General features: G+C 36.0%; 1 protein-coding gene across 1 annotated transcript in view; it reads right to left on the bottom strand.

Annotated features, from left to right (window-relative positions):
• Positions 1-1,880: 1,880 nt before the first annotated feature.
• The window catches only part of LOC149799632 (E3 ubiquitin-protein ligase TRIM56-like), a 55,759-nt gene continuing 34,726 nt past the window's right edge, over positions 1,881-22,913 (bottom strand). The window contains exon 2 of the mRNA XM_089958227.1: positions 1,881-4,104. Coding sequence (XP_089814353.1) covers positions 2,152-4,104 — 1,953 coding nt within the window. The 3' untranslated portion in view covers positions 1,881-2,151. The remainder of the gene's footprint in view (positions 4,105-22,913) is intronic.

Below are 22,913 nucleotides of genomic sequence, written 5' to 3' on the forward strand. Positions count from 1 at the left end.
AGCAATGGATAATTTTCATCTAGATGTTTTTTGACGACAGTTAAGGTACAGCATTCAGTAATCAGGACTGATGATACTTCAGTTAAACAAATTAACTAGTATTTAATTTTCAAACAACAATTTATATTTGATTTAAGGTGAGTTATTGCGAATACATGCATACATGACCTATCTGACTTTTACTTTAGCTACGGCTATGTACATGCACATGTTGAGGGCTGTACAATATCTTTAAAAAACGCCAACTGCCTAATTCATTTTTTAAAACTATACATTAAATATTTCTTAAAAGAATGTGTGACTAAAATGGGTTATGTCAGTGCTGTCCAACCTTTTTGACACCATGGGCCACTGAAAAATGTTTTTCTTGAAGCCGAGGGCCGCAGCAGAAAACTGAAAAACAACGACTATATAGCTGCTCGAGCTTTGGCGGGCCATTTAAAATCAGCCCGCGGGCCGCGGGTTGGACCGCACTGGGTTATGTAGTAAATATAAAACTATATAAATGATTTTTTCCGAGTCATTGGAAAGAATTCGTTTGAAACGGTGTATGAACATGGCCTGGGCATGATGGCCTAGACATTCCTTTCGCCGTATCAAACTCGTTCTTTCCGCCCGCTCGGAACAAAACACATATGCAGTTTTGTCTAAATATCCATTCAAATGTTTAAATGTACCAACAAGAAAGTATCAACAAGTTAAAAAGACTTTACTTTCCAAATTTCCATTTTGAAAAACATATTAGCCACATTCATAAAGGATCTGACTAACTTTCATCAAAGAAATTAATGATTACTTCACTAATATCGTGATTTAGCTGTCTATTATGTCCTATTTTCTAAATGGTCTGATATAACTAGATTGCATTACCACCATCACGTTAAGAATCACACAAAAAATGCTTTAAAAGTGACGTTTGCAGAGTATCCGAAGTAGGCAGGCCAAGTTTTGGATTAAATTATTTTGATTATTTTCATGACAGTCGATCTTTCTTCAAACACAAGAATCGTGTTTATGTCATTAAAAAAGACACCTTCAACATTTTGAAGTCTACGATCGTGTAATACACCAAGTTGTATCCCTTCCGGAGTAACCTGTATCAGTTTGAGACTCATTCTAACAGCAATAAAAGATCTTCTGTTTGTGAACAGTAATCCCTGACGCTCCTTTCCGAAGTATTCAATGTATTCCGCTTAATATCCACGGTTACCATGGTATCTCATGCAGTGTAATATATCCTTTGACCATCCTGACTGACCTAGTATTTATTACGCCAGCCCAAATTGTCATTTGACTTAATTCTATTGATGAATTTGTCTGAAGTATCGTTAGTAAGCAATGAATATATTTCCTCTCATTTAATTAGACTCTCTCTCTCTCTCTCAATGTTATTATTCTATAGTAGACCTTTTATTTCGGTGGGCAGTAACAGTTTTCATTAATTAGTTAGAGAAAAGAAACTTTTCCCAACAGCTGACTTTGTCTAAAGCATGTAAGAACAGATAAAAGCTAACATTATGTAACCAATGCGTACAATATTAAATGATAGCATCAACTGATTGATTCAAAAAATATATTTTCTATTGGTAATTTTGATTCTCTTGCTTAGAAAACTCTATAATATGTATTATTTGAAATATGGGATGAATTTCACCAGAAGAATAAACAACAGTTATCTGAGAATGTATAATCATTTGGAAATAAATTCAAATACCAAATCACTGTGGAAACAAATTCAAAAACATGCCTTCCGAAATTTTTTTTATGCATTTATATCTTTGTCTGATTTCTCTTATGGCAAAGTCGTTAATTGTGCAATTTGCGGATGTACATCAATTAAGGTGTGTGAATATAAGAAAGGAAAAATTCAAGGACTGAGAAAGATTGGAACTTTGCTAATTTCAAAAGAGTGACAAATGCTTACGACATCACCTTTAACAATCGGTTTGACATACTCTCAAAGAATTATGTAGAACAAGTCATTAAAGAAATGAAAATGCATAATTATTTCAATAATGGCTTGAAACATATGTTGACAATGTTATCGTCTAATTGATCAGGCAAAGGTAGATTGATTTGCCACATATCACATTAGTAATAACAAAAAGGCCATTTGTTGAGTTTCCGAATTTAGGAAATCCCCATTTTTTACTAACTTATTTTAAACATTTTCACGTCATTTGATCTTCTTTGAAACACAAGAATTGTGTCATTCTTGTCATTCAAACATATACCAAGAGGATTCTCAAGTCTATGATCGTGTGTTAGTAATACACCGAGCTGTCTCCCTTCTCGAGTAAGCTGTATCACAGTTTTAGACTCGGTTCCACAGCAGTAAATGATCCCTTGTTTGTCTACCACGATCCCTGACGCTCCTTTCAGATCATTACTTTCAAATTTATTTAGTTTATTTCCTTTCATATCCATGGTTGCTACTGCATTCTTTTTAGTGTAATATATTCTCTGTCCATCCTGGCTGACACAGTGTGTATTATGAAAACCCAATGTGTCATATGACGTAATCCTATTGATGATTTTGTCTGAAGTATCATAAGTAAGCAACGAATCTCCATGAATGTCTACAATAATGTTCTGTTGGTAGGAGACTATTCCATAGCAATGACTGCTGACAGATATACTCCTCAGATGTCCCAATGTATTAGTAACAGACACAAGCTTAATATCTGTATATACAGTTACAGCCACAACACCTTCATCTACACGGCATACATACCTAGGTACATTGTCCATTTCAAGATGTGACACAAACTGAAAATACCTATCAAACAGTTTTAGTTTCTTATTTGCCTCATCACAAAGCACAAGTCGGTCATCAAACAGGAAAACACCCGAATATATACTGCATATTTTTTCATCATCGGGAATCTTGGCACTAAAAGTGACCATTGAATCTTGTTGAATTGTTGGAATTTTCGTCTTCACAAATGACGAATCAGCTGACAGTTTAGGAAGCTTGATCACCCTTCTTGTCAGTTTACCGATGGACGACAAGGATTGAGTGATTCCTTCACAAGTGCTATCAAAATGGAATTCTAATTTAATAATTTCCAAATTATTTTCCATTGTCTTGTATTTTTCAACATATTTAAGAACTTGTCGGGACACTTTGGCCGTTGTGATAAATATTTTCGTATCATCCTCCAATTTTCTACTCCCCATTAGCATTTCTTCAGACGTTTCAATGGCAGCTATTGCGCTCTTACATTCCACAATTTGATCTGATGCTTTTATCTTTTCTTGTTTACAAATCTGGTTCAATTCTTCAAGAACTGCAGTCTCTAGTCTATCAATAAGTTCTTTAATGGTGATGGACCAATCTTGAACTGACTTGGTTATTGCAATCTTTTGCTGCTCAATGGAATCTAAAGTTGTGGATGTACTTTCAAGCAATGTGGCAAACATCTTTTTCGCTGCATCTAATTGTTCCGATACTTGTTTGAATTCTTGTCCTTCTTTGGGTCCTTTAGATAAATCTTTTACAAGCAAGAGTTCATCGCATTTTCTGTGATCTTTGAATGCGCAGTCACAACAGGAAAGTTCTTTGTGATTGGAACAAAAATATTTGTATTGTTTTCCATGTATTGTACAGCGATACATATCTTGCTGAGAAGAAATCCTGTTTTGCTTTGCAGACACAGACTGTACGGTGATTGAATGATCCTTGCTTATTTTAAAACTTTTGTGACAACTGTAACAATTATTACAGAGATACTCTGAACATGTGACACAATATGCCACAGAGATATTCCGTTTTCCAAGAATTAAACATGGCTGGCAATAAACAGAGTCACTTTTGTTGTCCTGACTTGACGCCCAAAGCGACAAAACGATGGCATTGTTAGAAAGTTTAGCTGCCCACTCATCTGGTGTCTGGTCGACAGCGGGAGATGGACTGGGATTTCTGCAGATGGGACACGTAATTATCTCTGACTTTGTCGCCGCCTCTTTGAGACTACGGGCATGTCTACAGATGCACTTCTCGCAAAATGTATGTAAGCACGTTAGAACTTTCGGTGAGTCGAATATTTCCAAACATATTGGGCAAATCAACTGTTTATAAGTAGCCTCTTGGGTTTCTGCCATTTAACCTGTACACACTGATTGTTGTTTAATGCATAAGTTGCTTGTGTGACGGGACGTTGACTAGCAAGGAAGTAAAAATATGAATTAAATCACTTCCTTGTTGAGATACTGAAGGAAAGTTTCACAATACCTTGGAATGACAATTATTCACAGTTTCATTGAAGTTTCCTAAATCCTTCATATTCTTCTACTTTACCTCTTTTACGTATTGAATATCGAGGTCCAAGGTCCAAAGATGGACCATGTAAACGTCTGCCCTCTTGGTAAACTATGGTGAAAGATAAAATGAGTGCGTAGCTCTCTATACAAAACAAAATCACGTGGTCTGGAATATCGATATCATATCGCAGTCATGTGACACATTAGGTACAAATGCAAATATAGTTCACTGCGTGTCTATTTAGTTAGTAGAGTGTAAGAAAAAGGTCAAATAATGATCCAAAACCTATGTTTCATTTAAGAAGTTGTTGTTGTTGTTGTTGCTGTTGGGTTTAACGCCATTTTTCAGCACAAGATAGGCCATACATGGCAGCCAGTATTAATGGTGGAGGAAGAACCCGGAAAAAACACGTAAAGAACCACCGACCCACGAGAAGCTACTGGCAAGCTTTCTCACAAAACCACATTAGCCGAATCCGAGACTCGAACCGACGCAGACAGAGGTGAGATGGCAATGATCCGTAACGGTGAGCGCTTTAGACCACTCGGCCACTCCGGGCCCCCATTTAAGAAGTAAGGAAAAAATTAACTTGCCTACTACAGATTAAACCCATTCATATGTTCCATACAACATTGTTAAAATTCAATGCTGAAGAGTAAAAATATATATCTGCAATGCAGACAGATCGATGATGCAGCTGCATAGTATACATAGGATAAGCCCTGGATACGTACATGCACATGTTAAAGCTTGTACAATATCTTTCATAAAACGACAAATGCCTAATTAATTTTCTTAAAAGGTATAAATTAAAAATTTGTCAAAGGAATGTATGAAGAAAAAGAAGATATGTAATAAATAAAAAACTACATACGTTCCAAGTCCGGGGAAAGAACTTGTTTGATATGGCTGAGGAACATAGGCTCCGCCTCTGTGTAGTTTTTGTTTAATGAACGTATCGTGAAAGAGTCTTTAATAATAATAATAATAATAACAATGATAAAAATATTAATATTAATAATTAAAGTCACATGGGATTTATCAAATATTAAAGCTATATTCTTTTTTTATATGTATCTTCGAAACAATTTCGATTCGAGTGTACTTTTTTATTTAAAAAAAATGATTTTCGCTCATCCATTCCATTTTTTGACGTATACTCAATCAACATAACCTTAACACTCGCTTTCTAAAGCTTAGTTAGACCTATCTTAAAACATGTTTGTAAAATTTTGATATCACCACTCTAATGCATTACAGGATGGGCTTGAAAACATCCCCAAATCTAGATTCCAGATCTGTTACATCCAGTTAAGACTACATACCAAGAAATAGGACCTCAGTATCAAATGAAGTCTTGGAAGCCCTTAGATAAACGTACGTTAAAATATAGACATATGCATTTTACAAGTACTTAAAACTGATACCAAATATCTTGGTACATTTTGATAAAACATAAAGGAACTAGAAAAGAATTGGATAATTATAAATTTATATTTTCACAAGAACCATCAAAGACTGCAAAGTTTTCACCACAATTAATATTCACAATTGCTGAACCTTCGGAAAACCATGGTGATACCTGTTACACAATCAGCTTGTAACATTTAGTCTAAATTAGTGTTTTTTCGTTTTTTAGTTTTGACTCTGCGAGGTGCAATACTGTCATCTTGCTGCAGCACCGAAATAATAAAGATAAAGATGGAGGAGTACGGGCCATAACTTTAATAAGGCTATGGTGTTGTAATAATTTAAATATGATTGCAAGGTAGCAATAAGAAAGAAGTAAACTATGTTATGTACCTCAATGATGTGTGTTGGCTTTTATCCAGTATTGTAGGTTGTAGTTTAAGCAAATGATCATTTGTAAACAGCCTGTTTAGATAGCTAAGTTTTCGTCAAGACTGTTGATTGTACTTTAAGATAATGTTAATTTGTAAACATTTTGACATGGCCTTTTTATCTGGAATATTCTGGAAAAGAACGTATGACCCACATTATGATCATCTTATTGTGTCTTATGTTTTTATAAACAAAATTATTCATTCCTATTTTAACAGCTACGTTCAAGACATGGAATTAATTCGAAACGTTTTACACTTTTCGATTTGTGATATAACTTTTAGGATTAGTTTGGATTTAGTTCACAATTCTGTTCACAATGCTGTCGGTTCTTCTTAAATTTTCACTTTGTGACTTAGATAAATTAGTTTTATTGATTTTACCTAACTACATGTACAGGAAAGTCAGTGATTGGACAAGGTTATGAAAATAGACTTTTAAATGTTACAAAGATGGTTCAATTAACACCTTTTCTGGATTCTGATATTAGTTATGAGGTAAGGTATGATTAATAGTACATTCCATTATGAATGCATTATTGTACATGAAATTTGTTTTAAAAATCACTTTCCAAAGTAGTGTGGCCATTGTATGTTCCTAGTGAATGTTGCCAATATGGAGCGATAAGGAACTGATTTCTTATAAATTCGTAGTTGTTGGTTTGTGCCACATTGCATAGCAGGTAGCCTTTCTGGTTACTTCGTTTCTGCTTTTTTCAACCATTTTCGCCCCAATAGTTGGCTTCAAAAATTCTTAACCGGAATGCCCCCATTGATCCAGCAACCCAAACGACAATATCCCCATCTTAATTTAAAATGTAAACGCCATATCACAGTGAATCCAAAAATCAAAACAACAGATATCTATCTAGATCTAAATGCTGTTCTTTCCCATCATTCTTTTAGTCTGAGTTGGTTTACTTGTTCGAGATTTTACTCAAAAGACAACAATTCAACGACAAAAGTAGATATAAAATTAATGATAACAGTACGTTATGCTATTGTTGTACTCATCAATTAATCTTTAAACATTTTTGTCAACATAATGCGAAGAAAGCATCAAAAATCAATAAATATATTACATTGAGTCAAATTATATGAATTACCGTTTGATAGTGTGAATACTAGTCTGTTTTATCTTAAGTTAACTTTACATTTGCTTTACTAAAAGATTTGAAAATTGCTTTGAATATAAATACCTCATCATCATCATCATCATCATCTTTATTTCCTTCCATGGAAGATTACATGATATAAGAATAAATCATCTGAATACAATCAATAAATATAAAAAAAAAAAAAAAAAAAAAAAAAAAAAAAAAATATTCTATATTGGAATACAAATTCTTACACAATATCAATCAACAAAGTGTTCGTCAACTCATAAGTTGCAAGTTTCAGTACCTTATTTACAGAAGATAGCTGCACACTGCATGACAAAGTATGCTGCATACAGGACGAATAGCTTGGAGTTTTCTTTGTCGATTACTCCTGATGGTAACCTTTTACCTAAAAGATATTGTAGTTGCAGCTCATCTTCTGCATCAAATAACGTAATGTGCAGGCTCAGGGGAAATTTATCAGTAAGGAAATCCCAGAAAGAATTTCGAAAGTTCGACATATAAGGACAACTAACACAACAATGAAGTATCAAGTCTGTATAAACATTCCCACATCTAATACACATATAAAGCTGTGTTTGTGGAACAGCAGCCCATAGTTTAGCTACATATGTAAATACCTTAGTGTGTTGTCTAGTTTTAGCCGACTGCCACACTGAGGCAGGTCGTAAGTATTCGTGTATCGAAGAGAATCTATCAAAATCTGCTTGATTAGACATACGAACTCTCCAGAGGCTATTTTCAAGACCAACAATTTTTGACCTTACAATTTCTTTCCAATTATGTTTATCTGGAATTTCAGAATGATGTAAATAATCAGTTAGATACCCGAGCAAGTCAAACTTCTTTGAGGTATAATATAAATTTGAAATTAACCCGCAGCTTGACATGCATCCGCTCAGAATGAAGTGAAATAACGCAACGTTAAACACACGTTTAGTATGTACATTGTTAGGCATCAAACACAATCTGTGTAAAAACATCAATTTTCTTCTATCAATTTCGGACTGCGCTGATGTCCATCCTAGCATTCCCAGGGCAATGTCTGATCTTGTATGTATTGGAAAACCTTGTAAATGTTTGGCAAAATACCTCAGAGTTTTATCCAATAAAGCGAGGTCACTTTTTGAAATGTTACACCATAATTCACTTCCATAAAACATTGAAGGGAAAATTACCTTTTTAATTACATTTGCAGCAACCAAAGGATTTAAACCATTCGGTTTAATGCCAATACCAAACAGACCGTGAAAAGATTTTTTCCCTTTCTTGCATGCATCGAGTATTGCGTCATGCGACGTCAGATTTGAGTTAATCCGGTGACCCAGGTGTGTTGCCGAATCGGTGACCGGCAAACATGACGGGCCAAGATACCATTTCATATTGATAAAATTCTTGTATTGGGGTCCGAAAATGATAATGTATGACTTTGTAACACTAAGCTCGAATCGCCACTTATTACTGTAGTCGTATGCTATATCTAACAGCTTTTGTAGATTGCTAGGATATATAGCCAAAAGTGAAATATCATCAGCTAGGGTTGGATTTCCCACAGCTAAGGATCCAATCTTTGCTCCAAATCCACTATTTTCTAACTGTAGCAGCAAGTCATTTATAAATATTGTGTACATCAGGGTTGACAAAACACCCCCTTGTCTCACTCCTTGGCCAATTGAGAACCAATCTGAAAATTGCCCATTTACAAGAACTTTACTCTGTAAATTTGTATACATGTTAAAAAATATCAAAAGGGATTTACCCGTAATTCCCAACGTGAATAATTTAAAAAGCAGTCCTTCGTGCCACACGGTATCAAATGCCTTTTTTGTATCAAGAAAAGCAGCAAAAACCCGTGAACCCATGTTTACATTATATTGTACTGATTGCAACAGCACAAAACTCGCTGTTGTGCAGCCTAAACCTTTTTGGTAACCATGCTGTTGTGAACTGGGTATACTAGAATTAGTATCTTTGAGCCAAGTTACCAAACGTTCATGAATAATTTTCTCAAAGGTTTTGTAGATAACAGGCAGTAAAGTAACAGGCCTGTAACTTTCGAGGGAGTTCTTTGATTTTCTGTTACCTTTGTACAGTGGTATTACTAACCCTTTTTTGCAATCTACAGGTATGTAAGATTGATCAATCATCCGAGTAAATAAAATTGTCATACACTCGATGAGGTAGTCGCTGCCATAGATCAAATGTTCATTGCAAATTTGATCATGGCCCGATGCTTTTGATTTCTTTAGACCTTTAATGATTTCTCTTACTTCATTTAAACTGATACTGGTCTGTAAGGCCTCGATATGGCTTACTTCGTCCTGTAGACCCCGATTTAATTCTCTCTCTATAAATTCATAAAAGTTTCCGTCAAAACTATGGTTTAAATTCGGCGTGTGAATGTCCTCATAGTATCTAGCAAAGCCATTTGCGATGGAATCATCATCACGGACACAAACTCCATCAGTTGATAGTTCCTGACAAAAATTTGTATTGTTCCCTCTCTTAATGTTGATCATTTTCCAAAAGTGTCTTACATCGCATTCATGTGCTTTTTCAATTTCTTCATACACCTCCCCCATATATTTTTCCACAGCCAGTTTTTGAACGTTTCTAAAGTCTCTCTTCTTATCTTTATATTCTCTGTAAGAATTAAATTGACTACCCCTCGGTCTTCCCTCATTTATCCAAGTATACCTAGCTTGTCTTTGAAGTTTATGTGCTTCTTTGAGTTCATTTGACCAATATGGTTTGGCATGATAATTGAATTTAGACTTTGGAAGCGCGATGTCGCTTGACTGCTGTATTGCATTAACAATGTGCTGGTAAAAGCTATCAACATTGTCCGAAATAGTATCTATATCTAAAGTTTTCAGGCGAAGGTCCAGCTCAGATTGATAGTTTTTCAAGATATCAGCGTTTAATTTATTCCAGGCTATGTTGTTTCTCTTCATAGACTGTCTGAAGTCTCTCCCACAGGTCACTGTACGAAGGGAAGTAAGGATAGGGAGGTGGTCAGATATCGCGTGCTCTTCGTGATCTGAAACAATGTGCACACTTCGTAATCTACCTATGCATTGATCCGACAGTACAAAATGATCAATCATCGTTCTTGCTGGGGTGAACGTATAGCGGGAACCAGTGCATATTATTAAATGTCCAGCACTCACTAGATTATTATATCGCAAGAACTCATGAAATACTCTATCTTTGTAATCTCTGAAAGTGGCTGGTTCAGCTACTGCATTGAAATCACCAGTAAAATACACGTCCCCCAGCTGTGAGTACTGATCATAGAGATTTTGAATCAACTCAATTTGCGCTTTGTAACAATCTATGCCATATAATAGGGTCGGCATATATACACAAAAAATATATACATTTTGCATATCAGGAAATTTGAATTCTATGCCAACAACTCTGTCACTATTAACTTCATCTATAAAGTTAGCATATCTCATGAGAGAAGTTTTGCAGAAGATTGCAACTCCTCCTTTACCACATTTTATTAACATACAATTAGAGGAAATATCCTCTGCCTTAGCAGTGCATTTATAATCAGAACGAATAGTATCGCAAAATGGAAGTATGTGCTGTAATAGTTTATGTTCAGTTACGCAAGCTACGTCAACATTTTATTTATCCAGCATTGCACTAAAGCTAAGAGCAGAGGACATAATTCCTCTAACATTCCAGGTCAGTATATTAAGATTCATATTAACTTGCAATATAGGCATATTAATACTTATGCATCGTGAAAGCAGGACTAAAATGACAAAGATGACAAAACACATTAACTTACGACAGAACATAATGGCAAATTTATGAACAATTAACTGTCACCCTAGTCACAGAATATCGCATCCTGCACCTTCATTTGCCTCCTGATCGCGATTGCTAAACCTGTCTCGCCAAGATTGATTCCCATACCACCTTCTTACATAAACACCTTTTGGCCATGTTACATCATTTTCAACAGTGTCGCAGTCTGAATTATATACAGTCAGCTTGGCCGATAGACAATTACGTCTACTGTGGATAAACTTTATGGATGACGGATCTATATCGTATTCTTTCAAGAATTTACCGAGGCCTTCAGCAGTAGATTTGACGCCAATGCCACCCACATAAAAGCGCCTTGTTCTACGTCTAACTACACCTTCAAATACAACATTCTCATTTTTGTCATCAACATCCTCATGTCCAACAATACTCTCTGAACCTATTTCTAAACCTGATTTACCAAATGATCTAGGTCTTTCTACCTGACCCCCAATAACGGTAGGTATCTTGCTAGGAGGGGTTTTCAAGTCTATACCTTTCACATTACTGTTGCTAGTAATCGGATGCCTAGCGTTCTCTATCCTGGTCGAAGTCGAAGTTAACAGTTTATTTTGATTCTGAATGGGTGTGCGCACAACATTTGTCACATCAGGATGAACACTGGCTTTATAAATCTGTGGGATATTTCCATCGAAGGGGGCGATATGTCTTCTAACGAAAGTCTGTGAAATTATATCCGAACTTTTTGAAACCAGAGTTTGCAGAGCACTGACCCCACTCTTTTCCATAGTTGTTTGGGCCGTTACACCGGTTCGTGACTCCACTGCCGTTGTACCTGGTGTAGAGTCGTCAGCCTCAACCAACACGGGAGACAAACAGTTGGACACTGCAGTTCTGTTCTGAGATTCACTTGATAGGCGGCAGTGTGTATCGCAACCAGTTTTGTTAGAGTCAATCAAGACGGAAGATGAACAGTTAGACACATGAATCTTGTTCTGAGCAGCAACTGATGGAGAGCTATCACCACATCCATTGGGACTACATGATAGGTTACTTACAGCTGGACTATTCGTGCGAACGACATCCGCATAAGACATGGGTTTACTCAAAGATTTCATCAGCTTAACTCTAAGTTGCTCGGTGATGGTGTGGAGAGTTTCATTTTCTTTCATCAACACGCTTTGAGTAGTTTTCAGTGACGTAATCTCATTACGGAGCAGTTCTATTGTTTGAGATTGTGTCTGTACCTTATTGTTTACATCAGCACGGAATGCATTAAGGTCATTCATATTCACCAATGTGATTTGGGTTGCCTTCAGAGATATAATCTCTTCTCTGAGTGAAACGACAGTTTGTTGTAGATGACCGCAATCACTCTTGATTTCCGCTAGCGAGAGTCTTGCTGAATTAATCACTTGTTCTGCTTGCCCTGAGCTATGTTCATCGTCATGTTCACAATGTTCAGCTTGTACATTAGGGTCTGATTTCTTCTTGCTAAAAATAGAATCGATCTCGCAAGGATCCCCTTTTATAAATATAGCTAAAGAATAACAATCCCTTGCATATTTTATTAAACTACTTACACCATTTCTGTTTTTTCTAACAACCAAATATCCAGATGGACAGCCAGGATAGCTCATGTTTATTTCGTTCTGATTTCGGTTAGAAACTTGCTAATAAATATCTTTTATACGCAATAAATAACAGGAAAGTTGCTTTGTAAAAAAAAGAAAGGTTACACGAGTATATGCATTCATTCTCTCTCTCTCTCTCTCTCTCTCTCTCTCTCTCTCTCTCTTTATTTTTACCAATATTCTACAACATTAAAATGCATCCCTTCAATAACATCAATACTTAAAATACTTGGCTCTCTCTGTGGGGGCTACTCACGGGATATGATCTGAATTAACAAGACTGTAATGATTCCCAGTCGGTGCTAGGCTGATTCCAGCACTACGGTGTAATCTGGGCTCAAATAGAATCGGTCCAAGGCTGATTCCAGCTCAAGTAAAATCTGTGCTATGCTGATCTAAGCATTCGAGTGTATTCTGGGCTGGCTCCAACTTAAGTACGCTGTGATTTAGGCTAATCCGAGCATAATAGTTTATTCTGGGCTGATCCCATCTTCAGTAAATTCTTGCTAGGCTGATCCCAGCACTATTGCATATTCTGGGCTGATCCCAGCTCAAGTATAATTGATGCTAGGCTGATCCCAGCATTAAAGTGAATTCTGTGCTGATCCCTGCTTCAGTAACTTGTTTTAGGCTGCCTCCAGCTAGATCGAAAACCTGTTAAGCTGTTCCCAGCTTTCATGTGTATTCTGGGCTGATCCCAGCTTCAGTAGGCTATGTGCTAGGTTGATCCCAGCATACTAGTATATGGGCTGATCCCATCTTACCTAAATCTATGCTAGGCTGATCCCCTCATAAGAGTGTATTCTCGGTTGATCCCAGATTAGTGGAGTAGAACTAAGCTGATCCCATCATGAAAAAAGTATTGTTACGGTGTAGCGTTGGAGTTAAACCTCTGGTAACAATTCAATGACACGCTATGTTCTCTGTGGCTGATAAACTCTCATTAGAGTTAAATAACATTTAAACTTAGGCCTTAACTACAAGAGGTCTCTGTGATTCTCTGATGAAGTGGGGAATCCTAACAATAAGAATGGGACAAGGGATGAAACGCAGATTCAAATTTAAGTTTCATCTGGTTTATTAACAGTCACAAACTTGTATGGTATTAAAATTTCAAGACTCAACTAACAGGAGCATCGCTTCCAAATAATAACTCATTGATTGTATAACACAGTGGTAGTGTGCAGTTGGACAAACATGTAAATTAAGTAACAGTTTTTATGATAGAAGTTGATATTAACATGTATCAATGTCAAAGTTTAATGTTCAGATGTTATATTAAAATTATTGTTTAGTAATAGACTTTGAAACATTGGCTAACTTTTCATTAAATTCATATAGGCTAATATTAAACAAAGCCTTCAGAAACACTCAGTGGCTGTAACAATAATAACTAACAGCATATGTACAAAGCCTTGATAAACACTCAACAGCTTTTCAATATAACAAATAATTATTGTAAAGAGCTTGAGAAACACTCAGTTGCTCTATATTCAAACCTGCACATATTGTTATTATTATTATTATTATTATTATTATCATTATTTACTATTTCTATTGAATTGTAAATAAATATCATTATTTGAACAAGGTCTGCAAGAAACACTTGACTTGACCTCACAGGATCATGAAAATATTGTCTGAATTTTATTTAACTGATCAAGCAGATATTCAAGATGAAGTTGCTGATTTAAAACATAACAATGAATGATTAAATATTCACAAAGGTTTTAGTACACAGATGTAGATTTCGAAACTTAGTTTTAGATCTTTCCAAAAATTTACTATAAAAGAAATATTATTTTATTTGCATTTTTTTTATTTAGATATCGTGAAATAACTATGAATTCTGATTCGCGGAAAATAATAAACAAAAGAGTTACCTTTTCTTTGCGCACTTCCTTATATGGTATTCGTAGTAAGATAATAGTAAAAGATTTTCCCACGGTCTGTAAGTACGGAGCTCTTAACGTGACCCTCGGAAACCCGAACAGGTGCCAGTAGAGACGCGGACAAGCCTTCTATACGTCCCGCGGAACTCTGCAGAATTCTGCGCTTGGCAAGGAAAATTATGCGGTTCGCTGGGTAGCAACCGCAGAGAAAAATTCTGCAAGCACGCGCTAGAAAGGGCAACAGTACATTGCTACCGATAGCAACAAAACTAATTAAAAATTGTAATTGAAATCCCATATAACCCAGAGGGTTAGCTAAGTGTGAATACAACGAATTTATTTCTCAATAGCCAAAATTTGCGATATGAATAAATGTTTTAGTTTTAAAATGAGTGATGCCGTAAGAGACCAGACAATATTAGGCGGGACAGGACATAGAACACAATTAATTTTACTATATGTTCTCTACATTTGTTTCTCAGTACTGACCTTTCCACCGTGTAACAATCAATTCAAATCATATGTTAATCTAAAATACCTTCAAAGATGGCTTCACGGTGAAGTTCTCGTCAAAAGTTGACCTGCTCTTTTTTGAGATGCTGGAGTGTCAACATAGCAGCATGTAAACAGAACACAGATTTCACTTCCGGATCATCACCAGGGCTTTATTGTAAAACTGTCATTGTAAAGCCTCTGCTGAAGAAACCAACACTAGTCCATAACGAATTAAAGAACTACTGTCCAGTTTCTAATCTCCCATTCATATAAAAATCTTAGAAAAGGTTGTTCTATCCCAGCTTGTATCTCATCTAAATTCAGACAGTCTTTTTAGCAATGTACAATCTGCATATCGCCCTTGCCACAGTATTGAAACTACTCTTCTAAAAGTAGTTAATGACAATCTCTCTGCGTTGGATAGCTGAAAGATTACAGTTCTCACCCTCCTTGATTTGTCTGCAGCATTGACACAATAGACCATGATATATTACTTCACCGTCTTCAGCAGTTGATGCCAATAAATTACTTGTGTGTTCATCAGTACTTTCAAGACTGGACTATTGTAACTCAATTCTGTCTGGTTCATCTCAATATCTACTCCAGAAACTTCAAAAAGTTCAAAACACAGCTGCTCGGATCATACTTAGTGTACCACGATCAGAGCACACCTCCCCGCTGCTCTGTACCCTACACTGGCTATCCATTCGATCCGGAATCAAACACAAAATTTGTTCTCTGTGCTACGTTTCACTGTCGGACTCTAGTCCAACATACCTATCCGATCTCACCCACACCAGCAAGATACTTAAGCTCCTCTTCTGACAATCATATATTCATTATTCCCACTATGAAAATAAATTCATATGGACAGCGTTCGTTTGCATACCAGGGCCCAGAAACGTGGAATGAATTGCCCACTGAACTTAGACACAAAGACACAGTGATCACATTCAAGAGTGCTCTCAAAACTCACTTATTTCGACTGCAAGAACCAACTTAAAGACCTAATAATGTTTCCTACCTTATATATTCTCAGCATGTTTTTTATTTTTTAATGTTTGTCTAATTTCATGGTGTTTGTTTTTGTAATAATATTATTATATGTTTTTTATCTTATAGGTGTTGTCTAATGTTGTAAAGCTCTTAGAGCTTCTAAAGATTAGGCGCTATACAAAGTCCTCATTATTATTATTATTTCTCACTGCACTGTCGCCGAAATACACAACGACAACAACACCCTGAGCTCATATTATCAAGAATAAACAGTTACCTTTAAATCCCTACCAAAAATACATAAATAAAACTCTTCTATCACCACCAAAATGAAAGAGGAAAAAATATTTTAAAATAGACTAGAACTACATTCGTGGGTACTGAACTGGAAGTATTAATTGTGCCCCGATTCCAGATAAGGACGATAGTGTTCCAGCTGGTAACGGGTCAGAAAGGAACGGTACAGAAAAAGGCCGGGTTAAAAAGGCCCGGTCCAGAAAGGCCAGTAACGGGTCAGAAAGGACCTGGACGTAAAAGGCCAGGGTTAAAAGATTGATTAATAATAAAAATATTAATAATACAAATAAGAAGAAGAAGGAGACAGCTTTTCTACAATACACATATCTATTCACTTCTAAGTCAATTACATTTTTACATATATTGCTAAAACACTGAGCTGCAAAAACTAAAGCACTGGTCAGTGATGATGAAGACCAAGACTGAAATAAAGCACTGATAACAAACAGCAGAACTTTACAGATTACACAGATTGTAGTACCAGGAAAGAATCGCGATAGCATTGTACTTTTCACACTTCCTTTACTTGTTTTCTATCTCAGATTTTTTAAATATGTTAGGAATCTTTGATAATCGCAGTTAAAACGCGAATACAAGTCTCTACAATCACAACTCTTTCCCATGCCTCCAGTCTCAACAGAGCTTGATGTGTCATACGATTTTAACAGTTTTTGTAGCGATTAGTGAGACACTGCTGACTGAACTACCCCAGGCGATTATCTATAAACTTCAGGTGTATGGTACTTGTGTCTCTTTCGTCTCTTCACTCATAACATTTTATTTATCGTCATTTCTACTTTTTTCCATTACATATATCTTTTCGTGAACTTTCCTTATTTTACGTTTTCTGATATTTTCAATATCTTCAACATGAATAATTTATGTATCTTTCAAAATTACTGTGTCTATCTAACGATTAAGATTTTGAAGCTACTGACCATGGATTACGTACTTATATAATGAAATCATTGTCATTGTGTTTGAAAAAGAGAAAATGTATGAATGTGCAATATTCATAGATCTCACATTATAGTTTTTGGACCCACAATGGAGATATGCTAGATTGCTTTCATGTAATTTTCTTACAAATGTTCAATTGCGTCTTACATTTCAGTAAAAGTTGTCGATACAATATTGCAGTAACTTGAAATCAAAATTTGACCCTATATGTAGTATTAAATCAAAATGCTTGAATTTTGCGTCACACGTACAGTTCCATAAATGAACTTTCTTTTCTTTAAGCATGTATTTACGATTTTGTATGAGATTGTTTTCTTTTCTTGAAAGTCCAATAAAATCATCGGTTCTTATGAAACTTCCTGATAGCCACATATTTGATCTCTAGATGTAACACCGTGTTTCAACATTATTTTCTACCCAGCTTTTTTACGTTCTGTGATCTACACTAGGAAAACAATGGCTTGGAAATTATGAATTAACACTGACAGACACTGTGTGCAATTGTGGTGTGTTGTAAGTTTTTTTTTATTATTGAAAAGTGAATATCTATGTATGCATGTTTTTATAGTTCGATGATTATTTGTTGCTGTTATTGTAGAATTGTTTACTATATTTTGATGTTAAATTTATTTGACAGCCATTATGTGCAATATTGTTGTAGTACTTGATATTAGATTTTAATATTCATGTATTAGCAATAATTCTTGTTGTTATAAACAAATTTATAAATCTGAAATGGCATTAGCGTTTGTTTGTCTTTTGTTGCTTATACTAGTTAGACCTTACATCTTTTCTTCTTTTTCTCTTTCTATCCCACCATACCAATTTTTGGTTGTTATTTTTTTATAAATAACCTCTTAATTCTCTTCCAATTTTGACTTGACTTTCATTGCAACCACAACGCAATAACGGTTCCTACAAGGCACAGAATAGAGCAAATGTCTATTTAAAGCATAAATTATAATCAAGAAAAATAAACTACGCATGCACACATATTAACGATATTGAATGTATGTGAAACAGGAAGAGTCAATAGTCTTCGCAAATGAAAATATTCATACATCATTAATGAAATCGTCATTACTTAATTAAGGCATTATCACGACAAAGTTGGCATGCACAAACCACACGTGGGTGACACAGTTCGTATTCAGTCTTGATATGTTATAACAAAGATATTATTGATTCGCTTTACTTCCGATGTTTTCTTATACAATTATTATTTGCCTTCTTTTAATTTTCTCACATTCAGTAAATTGCGTTATTTTCTTTTTTGTTCATTTTACATATTCTTTTAGTGAACTTTCCTTATTTTACGTTTTCTAATATTTTCATGTGACACCGCACAAATGATTCTTTACTGCACATTATTTATAGATATTTCACAGTAAAACAAGGATTTGATATTTACATATTAGTTACTTTTAGTAGTCATGATACCAGTAATTGGTAATTGATACATAAATGGGCCCTTTTGGGTCGGGCCTTTTCGGACCGGGCATTTTAAGCAATAGCCCGTTTCGGTCGTGGGCCTTTTTGGTACCGGTCCGTTCTGACCTTGATCCTTCCAAATGTACCATAAACTGGAAACGAGGTTAATACCTAGGAAAGTTATACCACAGGAGTCTGACCTTTTATCAATAAAGTACGGCGAAATCTCAGACAAAATGAAATCACCTTATCGGTAATATAAATGAGCACAAGGAGTGCAAGCGTGACCACAACTCTCCGCTTGATTCTACTTTTCTCACGCTTCTTTTATCGCTTTAGAATCGCAAGAAGACTAAAAAAACTACACATATACATTCAAAAGACAGACAAATAACTTTCGGACGAACATCGCATGAATCCAATCCGGCGAATTAACCGATTTATCACCATTTATATTACCGATAAGGTGATTTCATGTTGTTAGATTTCATGTTGTTCGCCGTGCTTTATTGATAAAACGTCAGACTCCTGTGGTTATACATGCATTCCCGACATAACATCGTCAAATTAAAGAGTTAAATGGATAATTTATTATCAGTTTATATGGGAATATGAAATATACCCGAGAATCGTACCAATTGTCGTTTGGGATTGAATAATAGTAGGTATTAATGAATAAATTAATATTGTCCGTCAATGTTGACAACACCCACCCACCTAGCTGTGATGTCGTAACCCCGTCTATGAAGTAGAGGCACTAGTATTAGTACTACCGCTCACGCTGTTTTACCAACGAAAGCTTTACGATGAATGAACATAATTTGTAACTGTTTTTTTTTTTAATTAGAGGCTAGACTCGCTGTCCATAAGGCTACAATATTCTTATTTTTTTCCTATTTAAACTGTAAAGAAATGTATTAAACAGGCATGGCCTTTATGATATTCGAATAGTATACGAGTATCCAATTGGAGAAAATGTACCTAGTCCATGACAGCCCCGTGAAAAAGTACTGAAACATAGGCATCGACAATAAAATGGCATAACCCACTATGTAAGCACCAATTGGTTGCGATTGGGGTGCTGGCGGGACAGCACAAATCCATATACATGTAGGTGGTAGGGTCCAGTTTCGTAAATTGGCCCCTGGCAAATTTCTTAAGGCTATTGTGTGACTTTTGCAGCTATTATTGTTTACTATTTATAGATATGGATATATTTGTGAACTAGGTGTTTCGGGCTTGTGTTGTTCTTGAAATTGATGTAAGGCATGTACACCTTCCATAGTTGTTCTGCAGTATGTTGATAGTGAAATACCAATAGTCGGCTAGGAAGAAGAGCTAACCTCCCATATCAGTAGACACGTTGGTTCAAGACAAGTAGAGTATCTCAAAAACGGCTTGGATGACAACTATTCTGAACTGCATCAAACTACTTAGTAGACAATGTTTTTCAAAATTTTAATCCAGGGTAAGGGCTTGCGTTTGCACTGTTAGCACCGCATGCTGTCAAAAATGGCCTTTGGATGTGAAAAATGCATGTATAAAATAGGGGTTTGGGTGCATAAACTTCTGCTATGAATTGCCATTGATTTCTCTGGTCAAGTGAATAATATTCTTGTGCTTTGTTTTAATATAGGTATCTAAAAATATGGACCTTTTTGACCTCACTTGTGTGTTGGATTTTTTTATGATTTTTTTATACTAGGTTGCTGATTGCGGCAATAAATTTGTATATAAAAACTGGCCTCTGCCCCCATAGCAGAGATCGACGAAACGTCATGTAAATGTGTTATGGGTATCATGTGACACACAAAAGTGAAAATGTAGGACAAACAATGACAGCGGCTGAGAAGATGTATTCGAAAACGTTAAAGCATAATGACGTCCCAGGAGCTAAATTTCGTTGTTCTGAAATAACAGAACATTCAGTTTGTGAGTTCAAGCGCTGGATGCTGAGACTCCAAATCCATCATCGATACCTTCGAAAAGCCAGAGAAGTGACTGATCTCGAGGTACTCTACATGATCATGCGATGTTACATAAAGGTTATCTACTTTGGTTGGCTCTTATAATTTAGCTGCCAATGCCAACTAATAGGAAGATTTCTAAGTAGTATATAGGGATACCCTAGCGACAATGGGAATTAGCATTACAGACCCCCCCCCCCCGGGACTGTTTAGCGACTATGTAAATTTAACATGGAGAAAAATCGTGGGACTGTTTAGCGACAAGGGAAATTAATATGGGAAATAGATTTTGGGACTGTTGAGCGAAAAGGGGAATTGAACATGGGAATATGGGACTGTATAGCGTCAAGGGAATTTAAACAGGGTGGGACTGTATAGCGTCAAGGGAAATTGAACATGGGAAAAATTGCTGGGTCACTCTAGGGACAAGGGGAATTGAACATATGGAAATTGAACATGGTGGGTCTGTATAGCGTCAAGGGGAATTGAACATGGTGGGATTGTCTAGGGACAATGATGGTAGAGGGTCAAACACAACAGAGACAGAAACATACATACACTAGTACAAGCGTGAGATTTATATATAAAGCATTACCAAGACCTGAAATCTTGCTGGGGTGTTCAAAAATTTGCATAATTGTAATGATGCTATAAATAGCTATAATCAAGGAAATGCTCAACGACAAAATGGATGTGACTAAAAGTAACGCTAAAATGACGAAATTGTCCCAGAATTTAAAGGAAAATAAACATATCCCCGAAAATTAAGTTACAATGGTTTAGACTAAAATGGATAAAATTAGTAACTACTTACAATATCAACTTGTGTGACGATCGTGGATAAACACCCATGTATCTATTTATAGCTATAATCAGCTAAAATTCATATGAAATCCCACTATCTATTTATACTACAACTTGTGGGTTATTCCTTTGGAAAACCCAACTATCTTTTTATAGCCTCAGCTTGAGTGACGTTCCTGTTTATGAACTCTAGTACATATGTATAGCTACAACCTGTGGAAAACCCCAAATCCATATTTATAGTATCAAAATTTCCAGCGTCAGTGACGTCACTGTACTGGAAACTAGGGGATAAATGGCAACAGTGTTGCAAGTGGCTGACCTGAATACACGCTACTGTAGGTAGGTAGGTAGAATGTATTTGATAGGGATAAAGGGAGTTTTATAGGGACAAACAGAGACCAATACACACACACACAACGTACGCGCGCAGACATACGCACACACACACACACACACAGAGGGAAGAGGAAAAAACAAACCCAAAATATACTATTCACACAGGGAAGAGGAAAAAACACAACAAATATACTATCCAGACGTTCTTACACTAACACACACACACACACACACAACGTACGCGCGCAGACATACGCACACACACACACAGACACACACACACACACACAGGGAAGAGGAAAAAAACAAACCCCAAATCTACTATCAACACAGAAGGGAGATAATACAAACCCCAAATAAACTATCCACACAAACGTACGCGAACGCATACAAACCCCAAATATACTATCCATACAAACGTACCCGAACGCATACAATTCCCAAATATACTATCCACGCAACGTCGCTAACGCGGACAAACCCCAAATATACCATCTACACTCGGGAGGAAGAAGAAAAAAACAACCCAATACACGATTTACATAACGTACGCGAATACACACACACAGACAGACAGACACACACACACACAAACACACACACACACACACACACACACACACACAGGGAAGAGGAAAAAAATAAACCCCAAATATACTATCCACACAGAAGGGAAATAATACTAACCCCAAATATACTATCTACACATGGAAGAGGAAGAATACAAATCCCATACCTACTATCCACACGGAGGTGAGATGTAAAAAAATAAACCCCATATCTACAATCTACGCAGAGGGAAGAAGAAATAAATAACCCAATATACGCTATCCTCAAAGAGGGAAGAGGACAAAAGCCATAATATACTAACCACACAGAGGGAAGAAGAAAAGCATTATACACTATCCACACTGAGTGAAGAAATAACCCTTTATATATACTATCAACATAGAATGAAGAAAATAACCCATTATATTCCATTAACACAGAGTGAAGAAGAAAACGTTTTTTGAAAGCACCTAAACCCTCACCTGCAATGACCAACTCTGCCAAGCACCTACACCCCACCCCCAACACTACAAAACCCAT

The sequence above is a fragment of the Sinohyriopsis cumingii genome, chromosome 5 (genome assembly GCF_028554795.1).
Source record: "Sinohyriopsis cumingii isolate HCF-2022 chromosome 5, ASM2855479v2, whole genome shotgun sequence".
Lineage (NCBI taxonomy): Eukaryota > Metazoa > Mollusca > Bivalvia > Unionida > Unionidae > Sinohyriopsis > Sinohyriopsis cumingii.